This window comes from Hemiscyllium ocellatum, chromosome 3, assembly GCF_020745735.1.
Source record: "Hemiscyllium ocellatum isolate sHemOce1 chromosome 3, sHemOce1.pat.X.cur, whole genome shotgun sequence".
NCBI classification, from domain to species: domain Eukaryota; kingdom Metazoa; phylum Chordata; class Chondrichthyes; order Orectolobiformes; family Hemiscylliidae; genus Hemiscyllium; species Hemiscyllium ocellatum.
The window spans coordinates 118,892,712-118,909,835 of record NC_083403.1 but is presented as its reverse complement, the minus strand read 5'-3'; the positions used below and the strand labels follow the sequence as shown (position 1 = coordinate 118,909,835).

At 37.9% G+C, this 17,124-nt stretch overlaps 1 protein-coding gene across 1 annotated transcript in view; it reads left to right on the top strand.

Annotated features, from left to right (window-relative positions):
- The window catches only part of sh3yl1 (SH3 and SYLF domain containing 1), a 160,400-nt gene that overhangs the window by 84,551 nt on the left and 58,725 nt on the right, over positions 1–17,124 (top strand). Inside the window, exons 7-8 of the mRNA XM_060853081.1 lie at positions 3,450–3,612; positions 4,741–4,810. Coding sequence (XP_060709064.1) covers positions 3,450–3,612; positions 4,741–4,810 — 233 coding nt within the window. The remainder of the gene's footprint in view (positions 1–3,449; positions 3,613–4,740; positions 4,811–17,124) is intronic.

The window sequence follows — 17,124 nt, the reverse complement described above, 5'->3', positions numbered from 1 at the left end:
GAAGGGCCTGTTTCCACACTGTAAGTAATCTAATCTAATAAAAATATCTTGTAACATCGTATATTTCACATATATTTTCATCTAACACTGTCTATCTTTGAATGTGTATGTCTGTGTGTATGCACATAAAACATTTGATGCGGAGAGGTTGATGTACTGCAGCTATAGCTGATCAGGAAACAATCCCACTCTTTCTGCCCCTCAAATCCATACCGGAAGGATTTACAAATTTATAATCAACCTGTTTGGCTGCAGTTTAGCACAACTTCTGTGGCCGTTAAGTTCTGAAGTGGAAAGCTTCAGGCTTAGAAGTAGGGACTATATGACTGTACTACGAAATCTCCTCGTCAGCTCTAAATCCAATCTGTGATTTGCATACTCTACCATTGGTATGGTGGGTGGTCTCTTACCAATGGATGAGCTATCTGCAGGTTTTCATGCTACTACTGATAACTAACACTGCAGATTCCTAGAAATATAGAAACATAGGAAATAGGAACAGGAATAGGTCATTTGGTTCTTTGAGCCTGCTCCACTTTTCAACATGAACATGGCTGATCATTCAGTTCAGTATTCTGTTCCTACTTTCACACCATACATTTTGATCCCTTTGAGCGCTAAAAGCCACATTAATCTCCGTTTTGATCCAACAAAGTCACTCAATGTGTTTGGAGGTGACTCATTTTGGTCAATCACAAGCCAAACTTGGCAGTGAGTTGATGGTCATTTTTGACCTTCAGGGATGCTTTGAAGAAGCCCTTTTGCTGCAGTCACAATCAACTCTGGACAGAGCAATTGCTTTGGGAATTTATCATCAGGTATATATGCTCCATGCCCTGCCCAGCGCAGCTGGTTTTGAGTGATTAGTGCTTTTGGACTATCTTTCTTGGCAAGGGATTTGAGCATCTTGCAAAGGCACCGCATTTGCTATTTCTGTAATTGCTGTCCGGCACCTCCTGTGGGTTTTCCAAGTTTCCAAAGTTAACAAAGAAAATTAACACTTTTTATTGACTCATATATGACTTATGGGGTTTACATGTTCACAAAATGTTTCATTAATAATAATAATGAACTCATTCCACACTGCAATAATATTTGTTCTAAGAATAAATAATTTTTGATATACCACCTTCACTTAAAATGTATTAAATGGAGAACATCTCCAAACATATTTCTACTAGAATACAATTTATAAACCATCAACTGATTTGAAAGATCTAGTCTGGAATATGTCTTTTGCAAGCACAGCCTACACAATTGATCATGAGCCAAGGTCAAAATTATGAGAATCCAGTGCCTGCAAAAGACTTATTTAAAACTAGATCTGTAGAATCCATTCTTGGTTTACAAATCATGTTGTAGTAGATGCATATTTGGAGATGCTCTCTATTTTAATTGAAAAACTGGATCAAAATTTATTTCTTTTTGAGTTTGTGTTTATTATGTTGACACTTCAAGGCTCAAATTGTGTTTATTTTAGAAGGAGGCAGGCACATTTTAATTGTTTAATCATATCAAAATATTTGATATGCTAATAAACAGATTAATGTACACCAATAGAACAGTTGATTCAGCTTGCTTTTTCCTTCATGTAAGTTTAGTGGAAATCTCCAGTAGAGGCTGAGATTTTTCATTCCTTTGACAATTCTGTTGAAGACAATTGCAAATGATATAGCCTTGTTTTTTGCACTGACAAGCTAATCCCTTTCATCAATGTGGATGTGAGTGTTTATAGTACCTTTTCCCTTCTTTAATTAATTGTCCATGACCATTTGCAACTAATTGTTTTAGGACTGCAGCGCTTAGATCTTATCAGTTCTGAGAATACTCAGCTCTTCCTTTAAGCTTCTCCTGTTAAGTATGCATGTACACTTGTGTTGTAGCCGCACCAGTTTGACATCACATTTTTAGATCATCTGATGATTTTTGTGGCATGCTCTTCTGCATTGCTCATTGAAACAATGTTGGTCCTCTGGCTTGATGGTGAATATCAAAACAAACATACCCTGAACAATGAGGTTACGGGTTGTTGTAGAATATGGTTCTGATGCTGATTGCCTAACCTAACCTATTAACTCCATTGAATGAATGGCTGGTTTGCAATGCAGAGTGATACCAAACGCATGGGTTCATATCCTGTATCGTCTAAGGTAAACGTGAAGATCTTGCTTTCTACATTTTTACCTTTCACTTGAGACATGGTGACCTTCAGGTTAACTCTATCACCAGTCATCTCTCTGTAATAAGGGAGCAGCTCGATGTTCCTCTGTGACTGTATCAATTTTACCTTAAAGATACGGGTGTGTGTCCAGTTTTGAGCTGTTATATTTAAGCTGAGACAATCCCAATTAGCATGGTAATAGCGTGATACAGCCCGATGGAAAAACACTCAATGTGAAATTGGGTTTTCATCTTTAGTGTAATAGTAATGATTACTCCTATCAGTACTAACATGATTTGAGGTTTCTACAATGGCATTATTTTTGAGGATGAGTCCAAAAAGTTTTTACCTGGTGTTGGTTTTTTTTTATCTCTGGCAAGCACACGCTTGTTCTCCAGAGGTCTTGAAGCTAGGCCCTCCAGCAATCAATTAACTTGATTAGTAGTAGCATTGCTGAACTGCTTTTGGGGAATGACATTGGTCTCCCACCCAGAATACATTTCACATCCATGTGACTCATTGTGTTTCCTCGAAATGAGTAGTGTTCAGCTGGAAGAAACTTTGATTCCATTGAGCTTCACAGCATCAGATTAAAAGACGATGTTGAAGACTCCCAGAATCATCTTATTCAGTTATATACCATCTCTATCTTGCCTGCATGGTCACGCCTTTTTGAGTGCAATTTCCCAAATTTTGGGCAGAGCAGAAATGCTTCCTCCAGTATGTAGGGTATTGATCTTTCCTTCAACTTTACTCCTCAGGGACAGTTTCTTCTTACATGTTATAGTGTACCTAATTCAGTCTATATAACACAACCTAACGCTGTGGGCATCTTTCTTAATGTAAGAGTAAATTTATGAATTGAATTATTTTTATTTCTCTTTGTCTTGATATTATTTTTGTGTGAATGTGCCCATACTTGAAAAATAAACACTTGAAAAAAATGGGGACAGGGTAAGTTTTGTGGATTTTTTTGTGGAAAAGAGCGAATTATAAAGTTCTTTTCATGGAACTGCTGAACATGAACTGGACCAAATGACTTGCTTTGGTACTGTACCTTTCTATGACTTATGCTTTCTTACTTATCTGAAATGACATGTGACAGTTAGCTCTAAATTTTTAAGAAGTTATTAATATATTGTAGCACATGCTTATGTACTGAGAGAGTCTTAGGTTGTCATTGTAAAATGGTTTTACATTAATGTAGTGAATAAAAGTAGAGCAAACAATGTAAGGCAGAATTTACTAGTCTAAAATATCTTCATCCATCACAATTTTGTTTACATAGGTTTTACTGCGAAGACATCCGAGCATGTGCAATTTTGTATGGCGATGTTGAGCCTCCAGCTGTGGCCCATGAGTTGTATGATGTACTGGATACATTTAATGAGCAATACCAGAAGGAAGAACAACGTGGAAATAAGAAAAAAGTAATAAGAGCACAAACAAAGGTTTGTGTTACATTTTCTCATGTACAAAATTGGAGTGCATTTATTAGTTAGCTCATATGAAACTGGTCTTACATTTGTATGTTAATGAATAAGTGAACGACAGACACAACAGTTTGTTACTTAAATCCAGACTTGATCTTTACTGAAGTGTTGTTCAGCAAAGTCTTTCCTGGTCAATTTGCTTCAGCTGATTCCCCACATCTTTGAAATTATATACATCGCTGTGCATCCTTGATATTTCTGAATCATGGATTGTATCAGATTTTAATTTTTTCTGAGTTTATAGTAATCTGGGGTACCATTTTTACTAATTGCTGAACATTTCCTTTATAAATTTCCATTGTCAAACCAATATTTGGATTGTTTTTGATATGTTTTCTTTAGTCCTATTGTACTTCTGTGTTTTATTTTTAAGTATTAATATTATACTGTTAACATTATTACCAATCCTAAGTCATGTTATCCTTCGGTGTTTCAAAGGAACAATTGTCCAGGAAGTTGAACTTGCCAGTTGACCAGATTTGAATTTTTGTGGATGAATACGCCTGACAATGTTCCACTTTGTCAGCTACTCAACCAGTTTCTGTTGGTTGGGGGGTTTGAGGCTAGATGCAAAGTCTAAAAATTAGAGGCAGTCTTTTCATTGAAATTAATGAAGACTTCTACAGATATGGAATGGCAGTTATTGGAATTTTCAAATTCAATGTTAGATCAACTATTCATTGTCCATTTGTATGAAAGGATATTGGTTAAGGGCAGATATATAGAGTTAGGATACAGATCAACCACAATCTTGGTGACTGAACAGGCTCACCAAGTTAATTAGCTTATCCCTGCTTCTAGCTACCATTATAAAAAGGATGATACCATGGACTATAAGCCTTCGCTATATTTGATGTGCTCAGCAATTTCTTATTATTATGTGGAGTAAATCAAATTGGCTAAAGACTGACATCTCTGATGGGAACCTGAGAGGTAAAATGAGATAACTCATAGACTTGAATGTTTAGGCTGAAGATGGTTTAAAATTCTTCAGCTTGCCTTTTGCCCTCATGTCCTGGGCTTCACCATCACTGGGAAAATAAGTGTTTGTTCTGACCAACCTCATCTTTGTATTTAATCCTGCAGGCCAAAGAATCACAAAAGTCCTCACCCAGACCACAACGTATGCAGCCATCCGTGAATGGAGGATTAAGAGGTATCTCTCATATGTATATCATATGTTTGTAATATCTTGTCTTTCAGCTTGTCTTTCATGCCTTGGGAAGAAGAGTGTGTGATCAATCCCAATCAAGCATGTTTTTTTATAAACTATGCTTTGAGTTCATAAATGAGACCGACATACCCTCTACGTTGCTGCATTGTGACAACTGCAGACGTTCGGATGAGATATTAAACTGGCAATGTATCTGGCTTCACTCGGGCAATATTAATGATTTTTGTCCCAGTATTTGAAGTATTGTGTTCTGATATTCGTGCAACATGTGTACTTCATTCCAAACCACTGAAAATTTGATGGTCTGATCTTTCACAGTGGAGTTGTTTATGGGTCATTGTTGGCAGCAAATAGATGCACAAAAAAGTAATTTTGTGTTAAAGTAATTCAGTTTGTTTTAGAGTAAAAATTGATGTGCTCATCAATTTCTTATTACCATGTGGAGTAAATCAAATTGGCTAAAGACTGACATCTCTGATGGGAACCTGAGAGGTAAACTGAGATAACTCATAGACTTGATATTACAATAATGCTGGAACTTGCACCATAGTCAGTAATGGTTGGAACAGTACTTCTCCCTTTGGGACGAAACCTAATTGACATATCCCTTCTTGGTGTATTAATATATTTGTATACAGTGGTGTACCTATTATTTTCTTAAAATTTAAGGTATTATGATTATGTTAATGGAAGTTAAGTTAATATAAACATTTGGGTAATCCCATTATTCTGTTATGTACTAAATTGCAATACTTTGTGTCCCACAATGTATCTGCTTCCTCCCTATAAGATGTAAAGGTCTTAGCTATCAGTTTTGAAGATCATTTTTTAAGTTTTACTTATAGTATCTTGAGCTGCAAATGTGTTGCTGGTCAAAGCACAGCAGGTTAGGCAGCATCTCAGGAATAGAGAATTCGACGTTTCGAGCATAAGCCCTTCATCAGGATGATTCCTGATGAAGGGCTTATGCTCGAAACGTCGAATTCTCTATTCCTGAGATGCTGCCTAACCTGCTGTGCTTTGACCAGCAACACATTTGCAGCTGTGATCTCCAGCATCTGCAGACCTCATTTTTTACTTATAGTATCTTGAAACAATTTAATATAACAAATTGGCATGCTTGGATATAGAACAACAAATACTTCATGTAAAGCACAATTTACTCTCTTTTTATACCAATAAACACAATTTGTAATTCTGCACTACTCTTAACGCAAGATTGTACCTCAATAAGCTTTGGGTTGAAGAGGGCAAAATTCCTAAAAAGTTCCTATTTGTCCAACTTTTTTTTTACATAAGTTATTGCTGAATCTGTTTCCAGTATATTTTCTACATATCAGGTCATATCAACTTGTTGGGCTTATAAAACAAAACTCACCTCTCTGCATCTTCTACCAATCTCCTTATATCTGTGTTTTCTTGTTACTCATCCTGCTGCTGCTGAAAATTGTTTTTTTTTCCCCATAAAACCCTCCATGAATACATATATTGAGTCTCCTCTCTCAGTCTCTCCGTTCTTGGGCAATTAACAGCAATTTCTCTATTTTGTTTGGTGACTATGGGAGCAAGCTAATGTTTTCCTTATTGGCCAATTAAAGGAAGCCACATTACCACAGTTGAAATTTGTAACCATTTACAGCATTGCTATGAATGTAAATCACTTATCAGTAAAGTATGATAGCACTAATGGAACGGAGGAACTGTGATAGATCACTACAGCCGTGGATGTCATTGGAATGAGATGTCAAGGCTGCGTCATGTGCTTGAGTGCTGAGTTTGGGGTTACTGTCCTGTACACCCACACTACCCTGTGCCACAGGATGTGGCGCTAGATTGATGTTTTTGCTGAAGGTGGTTCTGGATGAACTGTAGTCAAGTAGAGTGACAGTGTCAGGGCCTGCAGAACAGCCTCTGTGGCTGTGACACGGTGAGGCCCATGACATGGATTGGGCATTGGACCTCTGCCCGGACACAGAGCATGCACCATTTTATTAGCTCTGGGAAGCTCTGAATGAAAGTCAATGACTTAACTTTAAAAAGTAAAATAAAATAAATAACTGCAGATGCTGGAGATTTGAAACAAAAACACAAATTGCTGGTAATTGCCAGCAATTTTTGGTTTTGTTTCATAACATAAAAAGGCTTCTGGACAGCTACTGGCTGCAGCTGAAAATGTGTTGCTGGTTAAAGCACAGCAGGTCAGGCAGCATCCAAGGAATAGGAAATTCGACGTTTTGGGCATAAGCCCTTCATCAGGAATGAGGAGAGTGTGCCAAGCAGGACCTGGGGGGTGCAGTGAGAGAGAGACTCACTGAAATCCTTGTAGAGGGAGGAAGAGAGCTTCTTCAAGGAAGGCATCCTTGTAAGAGGATTCGCAGTAGGTTAAAATCTTCGGGTAAAAAATGAGGTCTGCAGATGCTGGAGATCAGAGCTGAAAATGTGTTGCTGGTTAAAGCACAGCAGGTCAGGCAGCATCCAAGGAATAGGAAATTCGACGTTTCGGGCATAAGCCCTTCATCAGGAATGAGGAGAGTGTGCCAAGCAGGACCTGGGGGGTGCAGTGAGAGAGAGACTCACTGAAATCCTTGTAGCGGGAGGAAGAGAGCTTCTTCAAGGAAGGCATCCTTGTAAGAGGATTCGCAGTAGGTTAAAATCTCTCTCACTGCACCCCCCAGGTCCTGCTTGGCACACTCTCTTCATTCCTGATGAAGGGCTTATGCCCGAAACGTCGAATTTCCTATTCCTTGGATGCTGCCTGACCTGCTGTGCTTTAACCAGCAACACATTTTCAGCTCTGATCTCCAGCATCTGCAGACCTCATTTTTTACCCAGCAACTGGCTGCAGTCTAGGTGAAGAAATGGCAGGCTAATGAAATGACAAGTCATCATCAATAATGAAGAAGTGAGAAACTTAGTATCTGAGGAGCGGAGGGGTCATATGGAAATGTTAATTTGGGCCAAAAATTAAAGCTGTCAGCCTCTTCCCTATATGGTTTTCTTTCTCTCGCTTGCTCTTTCAATACTCATTGTGCCACAAAGCCTCCCATATATCTCTTTTTAAAAGAAAATGCCAGCAGTATCTTAGAGGTCATGCTAAGCTATTCTCTGTAATCAAATAGCTGAAAAGCAGACAGTCAGCAAATGGGTCCCAACCACTACTTTGAGCAAATTGGGTATCAGTAAAGTCCTGAGATTTTGGATTTTTCTTACAAGTTCACAAGTGAGGTTGAATTTGGCTGAGAAATCACAACTCTTGCAATCAGTTGTAGAGAGTTGGTATATCTGTTGAGACTGGTTTATTTGTGGAGCCTGTACAGATGGATTTTTTTTTTTAGACACTAACACCAACCAAACAATATGCTCCACCATATGGGTTCAAATACTATTGTAGTTATAACTTGTTGGTCTAATAATTTGTAATATAGTGAATCCTGACTGGCTGATTTTCTTCTATGATTTAAAGCAGAGCAGAATCCCAGGACAGAATCTTCCGCTTTGTTTAGTGGTGAGTTTGTTGGCAGGAAGGGTATTTAATTAAAAAATGAGGTCTGCAGATGCTGGAGATCACAGCTGCAAATGTGTTGCTGGTCAAAGCACAGCAGGCCAGGCAGCATCTCAGGAATAGAGAATTCGACATTTCGAGCATAAGCCCTTCATCAGGAATAAGAGAGAGAGAGCCAAGCAGGCTAAGATAAAAGGTAGGGAGGAGGGACTAGGGGGAGGGGCGATGGAGGTGGGATAGGTGGAAGGACAGGTGCTGAGGAAGGAGATGTGGCTGTGGTAACGAGTCTGTTTGAGCCCTCCTAACCTGCACCTGTCTACGGAACCAACTGATCCCACACGGACTCCGAACTACATTCCAACCAACAAAATTTGGACCCAACCAGGAATTCAGATTTCTCCAGTTTCCTCATTTCCCCTCCCCCCCCACCTTGTCTCAGTCGGTTCCCTCAACTCAGCACCGCCCTCCTAACCTGCAATCCTCTTCCTGACCTCTCCGCCCCCACCCCACTCCGGCCTATCACCCTCACCTTGACCTCCTTCCACCTATCCCACCTCCATCGCCCCTCCCCCTAGTCCCTCCTCCCTACCTTTTATCTTAGCCTGCTTGGCTCTCTCTCTCTTATTCCTGATGAAGGGCTTATGCTCGAAACGTCGAATTCTCTATTCCTGAGATGCTGCCTGGCCTGCTGTGCTTTGACCAGCAACACATTTGCAGCAGGGTATTTAATTAGGCAAGTGGTGGCATACCTGACATTGGCATCTTCTCTCTTCTGTGAGAATTTAGTTCAACGTGGGAAGGGTTTCTTACTCTGCTGCCTATTTAGGCCCTTAAATGGCTAACTATTGACTACTTAATGTCTCATGCCACCACCAGTGGGATTAATGCAGCTTCAGACAGACCTGTTATCATGTGGCATGTAGAGCAGCTGAAACATGTGCAAGCTTACCACGTTAGGCAGTTGGTCAGAGAATCAGTGTCTGATTGAAGGACTAGACATTAGGAAGTTGGGCGAAACCTGCTGAGAGCGAGTGCCTGCCACTCCTACCAGTCTCCTGTCTCAACTACTTTTGACCCCCATTGTGTAAACTCCCCCATTCACATTACTTATCTGTGACCACTGTTACTCTGAAATCCTGTGACTTAGTGATTCCAGTGGAAAGCCAATCAAGTTGTCTTGTCCTTGATCTGCTCGATACGAGAGCGGGCAACATTCTAGGAAAATTTGTTTTAATACTGAAGATGCGACTAACCTTGTATAGCGTGTGGAATATGACATATGTGATAGCTTGTTTCCTTCTGGGGAAGAAGTACAAAATATTAACGTTAACTTGTATTTATTTATTTATTTAATATGAAATATGTCCCAAGGCACAACACAAGATCACTGAGTCAAAAAAAAAATCAAACATCAGAAAGTGATATGACTGGACAAGTGACAAACTGGATACTTATGGAGGTGGAGTGTTTGGATAGCCAGTGAGCACTAGTGGTGTTTGAATGGAACTTAGTAAAAGAATCAGTATAGGAAATGGTTTTGGATAAATCAGTATCTTTGGAGGACGGATGACAAATACTCAACCAGAAAAGGTCAGGATAGTTTGCTCTGAAGATGAAGAAGACATGGGTAAGAGTTTTTATTCATGATTTGCTAAGAAGGAAGTGACTTTGTGGAGTGGAAGGGGCTTATGTATTGGAGAGGATATGGGGTCCAAAATTCAGCTGTGCATCACATAAGATGCAAAAATTACAACCAGTATGGTTCAACCATGGATAATTGCCAGGAGGGAAAATACTATTAATGATATATGGAAGAATTTTGAGGTGCAGCTGAAAGGAACAGCTCTAGTCATCTGTGTCTAAATGGAGAAAGTTGAACCCCATACAGAATATCAGATGCAGCCTGAAATGGTGTTTAGCAAAATGATGGATCAGAGAAATATTAATGATGACAGTCAGCGGTGTACCTGGTTAACATCATTACACATGTGGGACCTGACCCCATCTCTTCAGATGATATTGCCAAGGGGCATCAAATAATGTGGGACTTATATTATTGGAATCCACATTTCTGCAGTCTAATTAGATTGGATTGCACTGATTCTTAACATCCATGATGTTTCTATTAGTTTTGAGGATCCTTCGTTCTGGCTGATTGACATTGATTCAAATGGTATACCACATTGGAGTATACCTGAACCTATGATATTATTTTCCTTGAAAACAACATACAACAGTGAGAAAATGTGTGTTAAACTAATGAGTGAATTGTTATCCTGTCTATTGTTGAAAATTCTATTAATACTTCAGTTTTGTTGTTTTATAAAATTATCCAGAATATTGACTTAAGCAATTTAAAACTGTTAACAGAAATGTATTAATTAAATTTACAAAAGTTGAATTGTCAAATAGTTTGTAATAAATGACTTTAAACTTAAAGAACAGACTATATGTTAATTTAAGTTAAATAGGAGTGTAACAATGAAATGGATTGTGCTAATAATTTGGTAGGACACAAAGCAGTTCTACTTTTAGTAACAATGTACTAACTGTGCAGCATTTTCCATAATAATTGGTCAAAATACCTTTGGAAGCATGAGTCCCAGTCATCCCCCACCACTTACTGAAATGATCTATCAATTCAAGTTATTAAAAATCATCCTAATGCACCTGCCTCTGTCTCGTGGGTCTCTCTTATTGTCATCACGGAAATCTCTTTGCTTTTTGAGATGCTGCCTACTGGCTCTTGTATGTGTCTACGTGGCACAGAACAACAGCTGACATGAATGCTAATCAGCTGCTTGTCTGCTTCCAGTACTCGATGCATGCTGCCGGTGGATAGAACTGACTGCTCATGCTTTTATCACTTTTGAATAGGTGTCACTTCTCAGAATGGAAATTTTGGAATAGCTTTTTCTTCTCCTCCCATTTTACTGGAACATTAAAGACATTTGTAGCAATGCCTGGATAACTTTAGATCAGATCAATTATTTCAACACAACAGATTATTTCTGAAACCCTTCTGCTTGGTACTGGCTAGTACTACTGTAAAATTTCTGATAAAAGTTAATACTTGAAATGTAGCTCTGTTCGTCTCTTCACAGACCTTCTGAATTTCTTGCAGTGTTTTCTGTTTTGATTGCAAATTTAATTAACATCTTTTGGAAATTGGGTAATTTTGCTAAAACACCAAACATTCCTTAATAAGATAAAGTTAAAATCACACAACACCAGGTTATAGTCCAACAGGTTTAATTGGAAGCACACTAGTTTTCGGAGCGTCGCTCCTGCATCAGGTGGTAGAGCGACGCTCCGAAAGCTAATGTGCTTCCAATTAAACCTGTTAGACTATATCCTGATGTTGTGTGATTTTTAACTTTGTACACCCCAGTGCAACACTGGCATTTCCAAATCATTAATATGATAAAGGAGTGTTGACTCCAGCAGAATTAAAGGAAATTGGGAAAAAAATACTGCACACCACTGAGCAAGATTAGAGTTCTCCATTTTACCTTGAGTTAAAATTCAGCCCATCCAAATATAAGATTCTTGTTTCAGCGTTTCTGATTATTTCATTGGTGACGTCAGTATATAGCCATATCATAAAAGAAACATGATGATTTCCACATTGATTCCTAATCTATATTAAGGTAGCTATAGAGTGGAGCTATTAGCCTTGGTGTTCTTGGACTATGGTAAAGAATGACAGCCCACATTCCCATTTCAAGTGCTATTCTCTGACATCTAGGGAAAAGCCTCGGTAAAAATACTGTGTGAAAATATGATTCGGCTTAAAGTGTCAACATTTGCAACGTAGACTAGTATGTAATGGTTGTTTGGGAGAAGTAACTGATGAATACCTGTAAATCTGCAACTTGTTTTGTATTTACTAGGTAATCATTTTCTTCTGAAATACCATATTATCTGTGTTCGTGATTTTGATTGAGGGAAAAATGTTTGTCAAGAACAAGGGATAATGATCCTGCTCCTTTTTCTAAACAGCACTGTAGAATCTTTGGCATTCATTCATAAGAGTAGATGTCTCATTCCAAAAGATGGCACCTCCAATAGCGCAGAATGACTAAGGATGCCTGTGTGGAGATTAAATGTCAGGTTGTTGTTAAATGAGAAAAGGAAACTCTTCTAAAAGTGCATAAAAACATAGAATATGCTCAATTTTTCCTCCATCTTGTTATTGCTATAACTGAGAGGAGCAGCATTTAGTTTTTCAGTGCAGTCCCCTCACCATAATTGACATAAATTTCCTTGTAAAAAGGATCTGAGTCAGAAGAACACAATTTGTTTTTCTCTTCCAAGTCTAGACTATCGAACATAAGAATAAATCTTATTGTCTGAGTTGTCATTGCTGTCTCACGGCTGTGAAAAGGTCCACAACTCATCAACTGTGTGAACTCAGATTAGTTCTGTTAGATCATCATGAGTGAAAGCAGGCCTATATCAGTCTGCCATTCTCAAGAGAACCAGTTTATTTTGCAGAACTTTTTGAAATGTAATTAACTACCAAATAGTAATTCACAATTTGCACACTTTGAGTTTAATTTATCTCTCCAATTCATTGGCTGACTCTAAATTGAGAAAATTGAATATTTAAGCCAACCAAATAACCATTTAATTGCTCAACTTTAATAATTATTTGGAAGACCTATGACTAATGGTATGAATGGTAACAATTGTTGAGTTCAGCTTGCGTTCCTGCTTGATGTTAATTTGTAAAATTGTTCGCATGTTAAAAAAAATGTTAAGACAGTTAGAGTCTGAGTTTAACGTTCTATGAAGGATCAAGAGAGTCTTTCCACAACTCACTTGGCAGTATTACTGCATCTCAGTCAGAAAATTGAGAGTTCAAGTCCCACAGCATAAAATAGAAGCTGAAAATTCAGTACAGTACTGAGAGTGCTGCACTGTTAGAGGTGCCATCTTTTGGAATGAGACATCTACTCTTACGAATGAATGCCAAAGATTCTACAGTGCTGTTTAGAAAAAGGAGCAGGATCATTATCCCTTGTTCTTGACTAACATTTATCCCTCAATCAAAACCACGAACACAGATAATATGGTATTGTCACATTGCTGTTTGTTGTACAGGGATGTGCAAAAATTGTTTGCCATCTCTCCTACATACAACTGACTGACTATTTCAAAAGTTTACCAATTCTTAAGAAATTACCATTCTTGAAGCTCAGCTTCTTTAGAATGAATGATTTGTGTTGGTGAATCAGAAACTTTACAGGAAAATATTTATTTTTGATTAAGCAACAATCAAAATGAACAAAATCTAATTTGTATATTATATTTATTAGCATTGGTAGAGGATTGGCTAAATAATAGAAGACACTTGGCCAGTAGTGATATTTATAAGAATACACTTTCTTTTCTCCTTGTGCAGTTGGAAATGTGTTAAGGCACATGTGAAGTTTCCATTCTGAAGGTTGACTGCTGTGAAAAGGGGCATTTCCTTCAGTATCTTTTTCTGAAAACGAATGTTAGAGATGTAACCAGTAATATGGACGTTTACCTATTAAAAAAAGTAGAAGGCTCTAAACCAGTAGAGGGGGGTACTTTTTACTTGTGATCACATAGAAAAGATGACCCAATGGATTGAAAAGTCAGGGCTACTTTTAATTCACTGTAATCCATTTTATAACTACCATGATATTCTTTAGTTCATGTACATAGGATATAAGTCGCTCATATGAACAAGTGGAAATGTTTTCACCACCTTGAAAATATTTCTTCCCTTTTGAAACCATTCTTAAAACTGTGTAATCAGCAGGTTTAATAAATGATCTCAGAATATAAGAACTCTTTAGGAAACAGTGATGATAATATGGTAGAATTTAGAAGGGGCAACTTGGATCAGAAGGAAACTGTCCTAAATTTCAATAAGGTTAATTACAAAGGATTGTGGGCAGAGCTGGCTGGAATGGCTGGGGAAGGGGTTTAGTAGCAAAGAATGTTGAGGAACAATGATAAACATTCAAGAAAATAGTTCATGGCCCACAGCAAAAACATATCCCAGTGTGAAAGAGGGATTCTGTGAAGAGGATAAGATAACCATGGTTAACTGAGGATGTTAATGATAGCATTAAATTAAAAGAGAAAACATTCACACCATTGTGAAAAAAATTAGTGATAAACAAGATTGAGGAAGTTTTAAAAGCCAATGTATAACCAAAAAATTTAAAAAGGGGTAAAAGATAAACTTCAGGGGTAAATTTATTTGTATTACCAAGATGGACAGCAAGAGCTTCTTAAAATATATAAAAAGTAAGAGAGAGGCCTAAGTGAACATAGGCCCCCTTAGACAATGAGGCTGGATAAATAATAATAGGAGAACAGGAAATGGGAGAGGAGTTGAATAAATGCTTTGCATCTGTCTTTACAATAGAAGGTATTAATCGCATTCCATGAATACTAAATAATCAAGCGAGAAAAGGAGAAAATAAATACCATAATTATCACTAAATAAAAGTACTGTGGAAGCTAATGGGCTAAAGACCAATATGTATTCTGGATTTGATGGGATAATCCTAGGATATTAAAATAAGTTGTTCCAGAGGTAGTGATTGCACTGATAGTAATCTTCCAAGAATCTTTAGATTTTGGAAAAGACACAGGGGATTATAAAGCTGCCAATATGACTCCCTTATTTAAAAGGGAAAGGAGACATTTAAAAAAAAACACAGGTAACCCGAGTCCAGGTAGCTTAACATCTGTTGTTGGGAAATGTTGCTGTCTATTTCAAAGACAAAAATTAACTAATACATAATATGGTCGGGCAAAATTAACATGGCTTCAGAAAGAGAAAATTATGCCTAATAATTCATTGAGGAAGTAACAAGCATGATAGACAAACAGGAAGAGTGGATGTGATCTATTTTAATTTATAAAAACATTCAATAAGGTACCAAATGGTAGGCTATTCAATAAGATAGGAGGATGTGGTGTTGGAGATAGTGCATTAGCATTGGAAGACGATTGGCTAAATAATAGAAGACAGAAAGTTAGGACAAAGAGAATAATTTTCATGATGGCAAACTGTGACTAGTGGTGTGCCATTGGGATCAGTCCTGGGTGCACAATATATTCATGAATTGGATGAGAAAAGTGAACATACTATAGGCAAGTTTGCAAATGACAAAAAATAGGCAGGAAGGCATGTGGTGAAGATGTTGTGGACAGGTTAAGCGAATAGACAAAAAACTTAGTAGTTAGGAAATAATGTGAAAATGTGAGATTACAATACTTGATAACCTTATTGTCCATTGATTTGCTACCCGTACATCTGTGTACTTGCTGTGTTGACCCCAGACTCCATCTCAAAATTTTCCCATTTTCTTATCCAGTTCAGCACATGATCTGTTTTGGTAAACATCAGAGTCCTTCGTGGTACATTGGAGTAGTATCTGTGGGAAAACGTTGTTCCTATTCCTCGTAGATAAATACATACTGAGTATTTTATTATTATTGAGAGACTGCACAAAGCTGCTTCACAGGAATTTGGTAACCCTCATGCATAAATAACAAAAAGCTAGCATATAAATTTAGCAAGTAATAGGGAACGCTAATTGAGTATTGACCTTTATTTCAAAGTCAGGGGAGCATAAAAATAGAGAAGTATTGCTTAAATTGTTCAAGGCATTCTGAAACCACTCCTAGAATGCAGTGAACAGGTTTGGATGCCTATCTAAGTAAAATGCATTGGCATCAGCAACAGTTGGGACAAGGTTGATTCTGGATATAGAAGAACTGTCTTATGAAGAAGAATGAAGACTTGGTACCATTAATCATTGGAATGTTCATAAGTCACCTCCATTCTTCTTTTCTTGGCAGGCTGGTTACAGGCCTTTCTCTTGTTGGAAGAGTCCAAGTCAGAGCACATAATGACAGAGTAAGAGATTACCTATTTATAACAGAGATGAAGAGGAGTGTTGTCTCTCAGATGGTGAAAAATCCATGGAATTTATCTATCTACCACTACCACATAACTATGCAAAGTCTTTGCTTCTGTCACCTCTTTGAGGAACTGTTACAAAGCCTTTCAGCCATCTATGAGAAAACATTTCTCGTCATTATTGTCTTAAATGGGTCAGCTATTTTAAAAAAAATAATAACTCTTGGTTCTAAATTCTATCACAGAAGGAAACTGTAGGTCCCAAACCAGTAAGCAATACAGGGCCAGATATGAAACCACTGGAGAGGGTGCCGAAGAATTTACCAGGATATTGCCTGGGCTGGAGAGATTCAGTTATGAAGAGAGATTGGACAGACGGAAGGTGTTTTCCTTAGTGCAGGAAATTGAGGGGGGAGGCATGATTGAGATTTATAAAATTATGAGGGGCACAGATTTGGTAGACAGAACAAACTTTTCTCCTTGATGGAGGGATCAGTGACTAGGGGCAGAAGGTTGAGAGGAGATGTGAGGAAAAACTTCTTTCATGGTTGGAATCTGGAATTTACTGCCTGTAAGGGTGATAGAAGCAGAAACCCTCATAACATTTATGAGATATTTAGATGTACACTACAGGACTGTGGGTGAAGTGGTGGAAAATGGAATTGTATCCATGACAGCCAAAAGCACTGGGCTGAAAGTTTTTTTTTTCCTGAGCTTTTTTTCTGATCTCTATGATGCTGAGATATATAGACATATGAGGTGTGTGATAACAATAAGGTAATTATGTTAGGGGATCTCAACTTCCCCAACATTAATTGGGATGGTTATAATATAAAAGGTTTAGATGGACAGATTTCTTGAAATGTATTCTGGCGAACC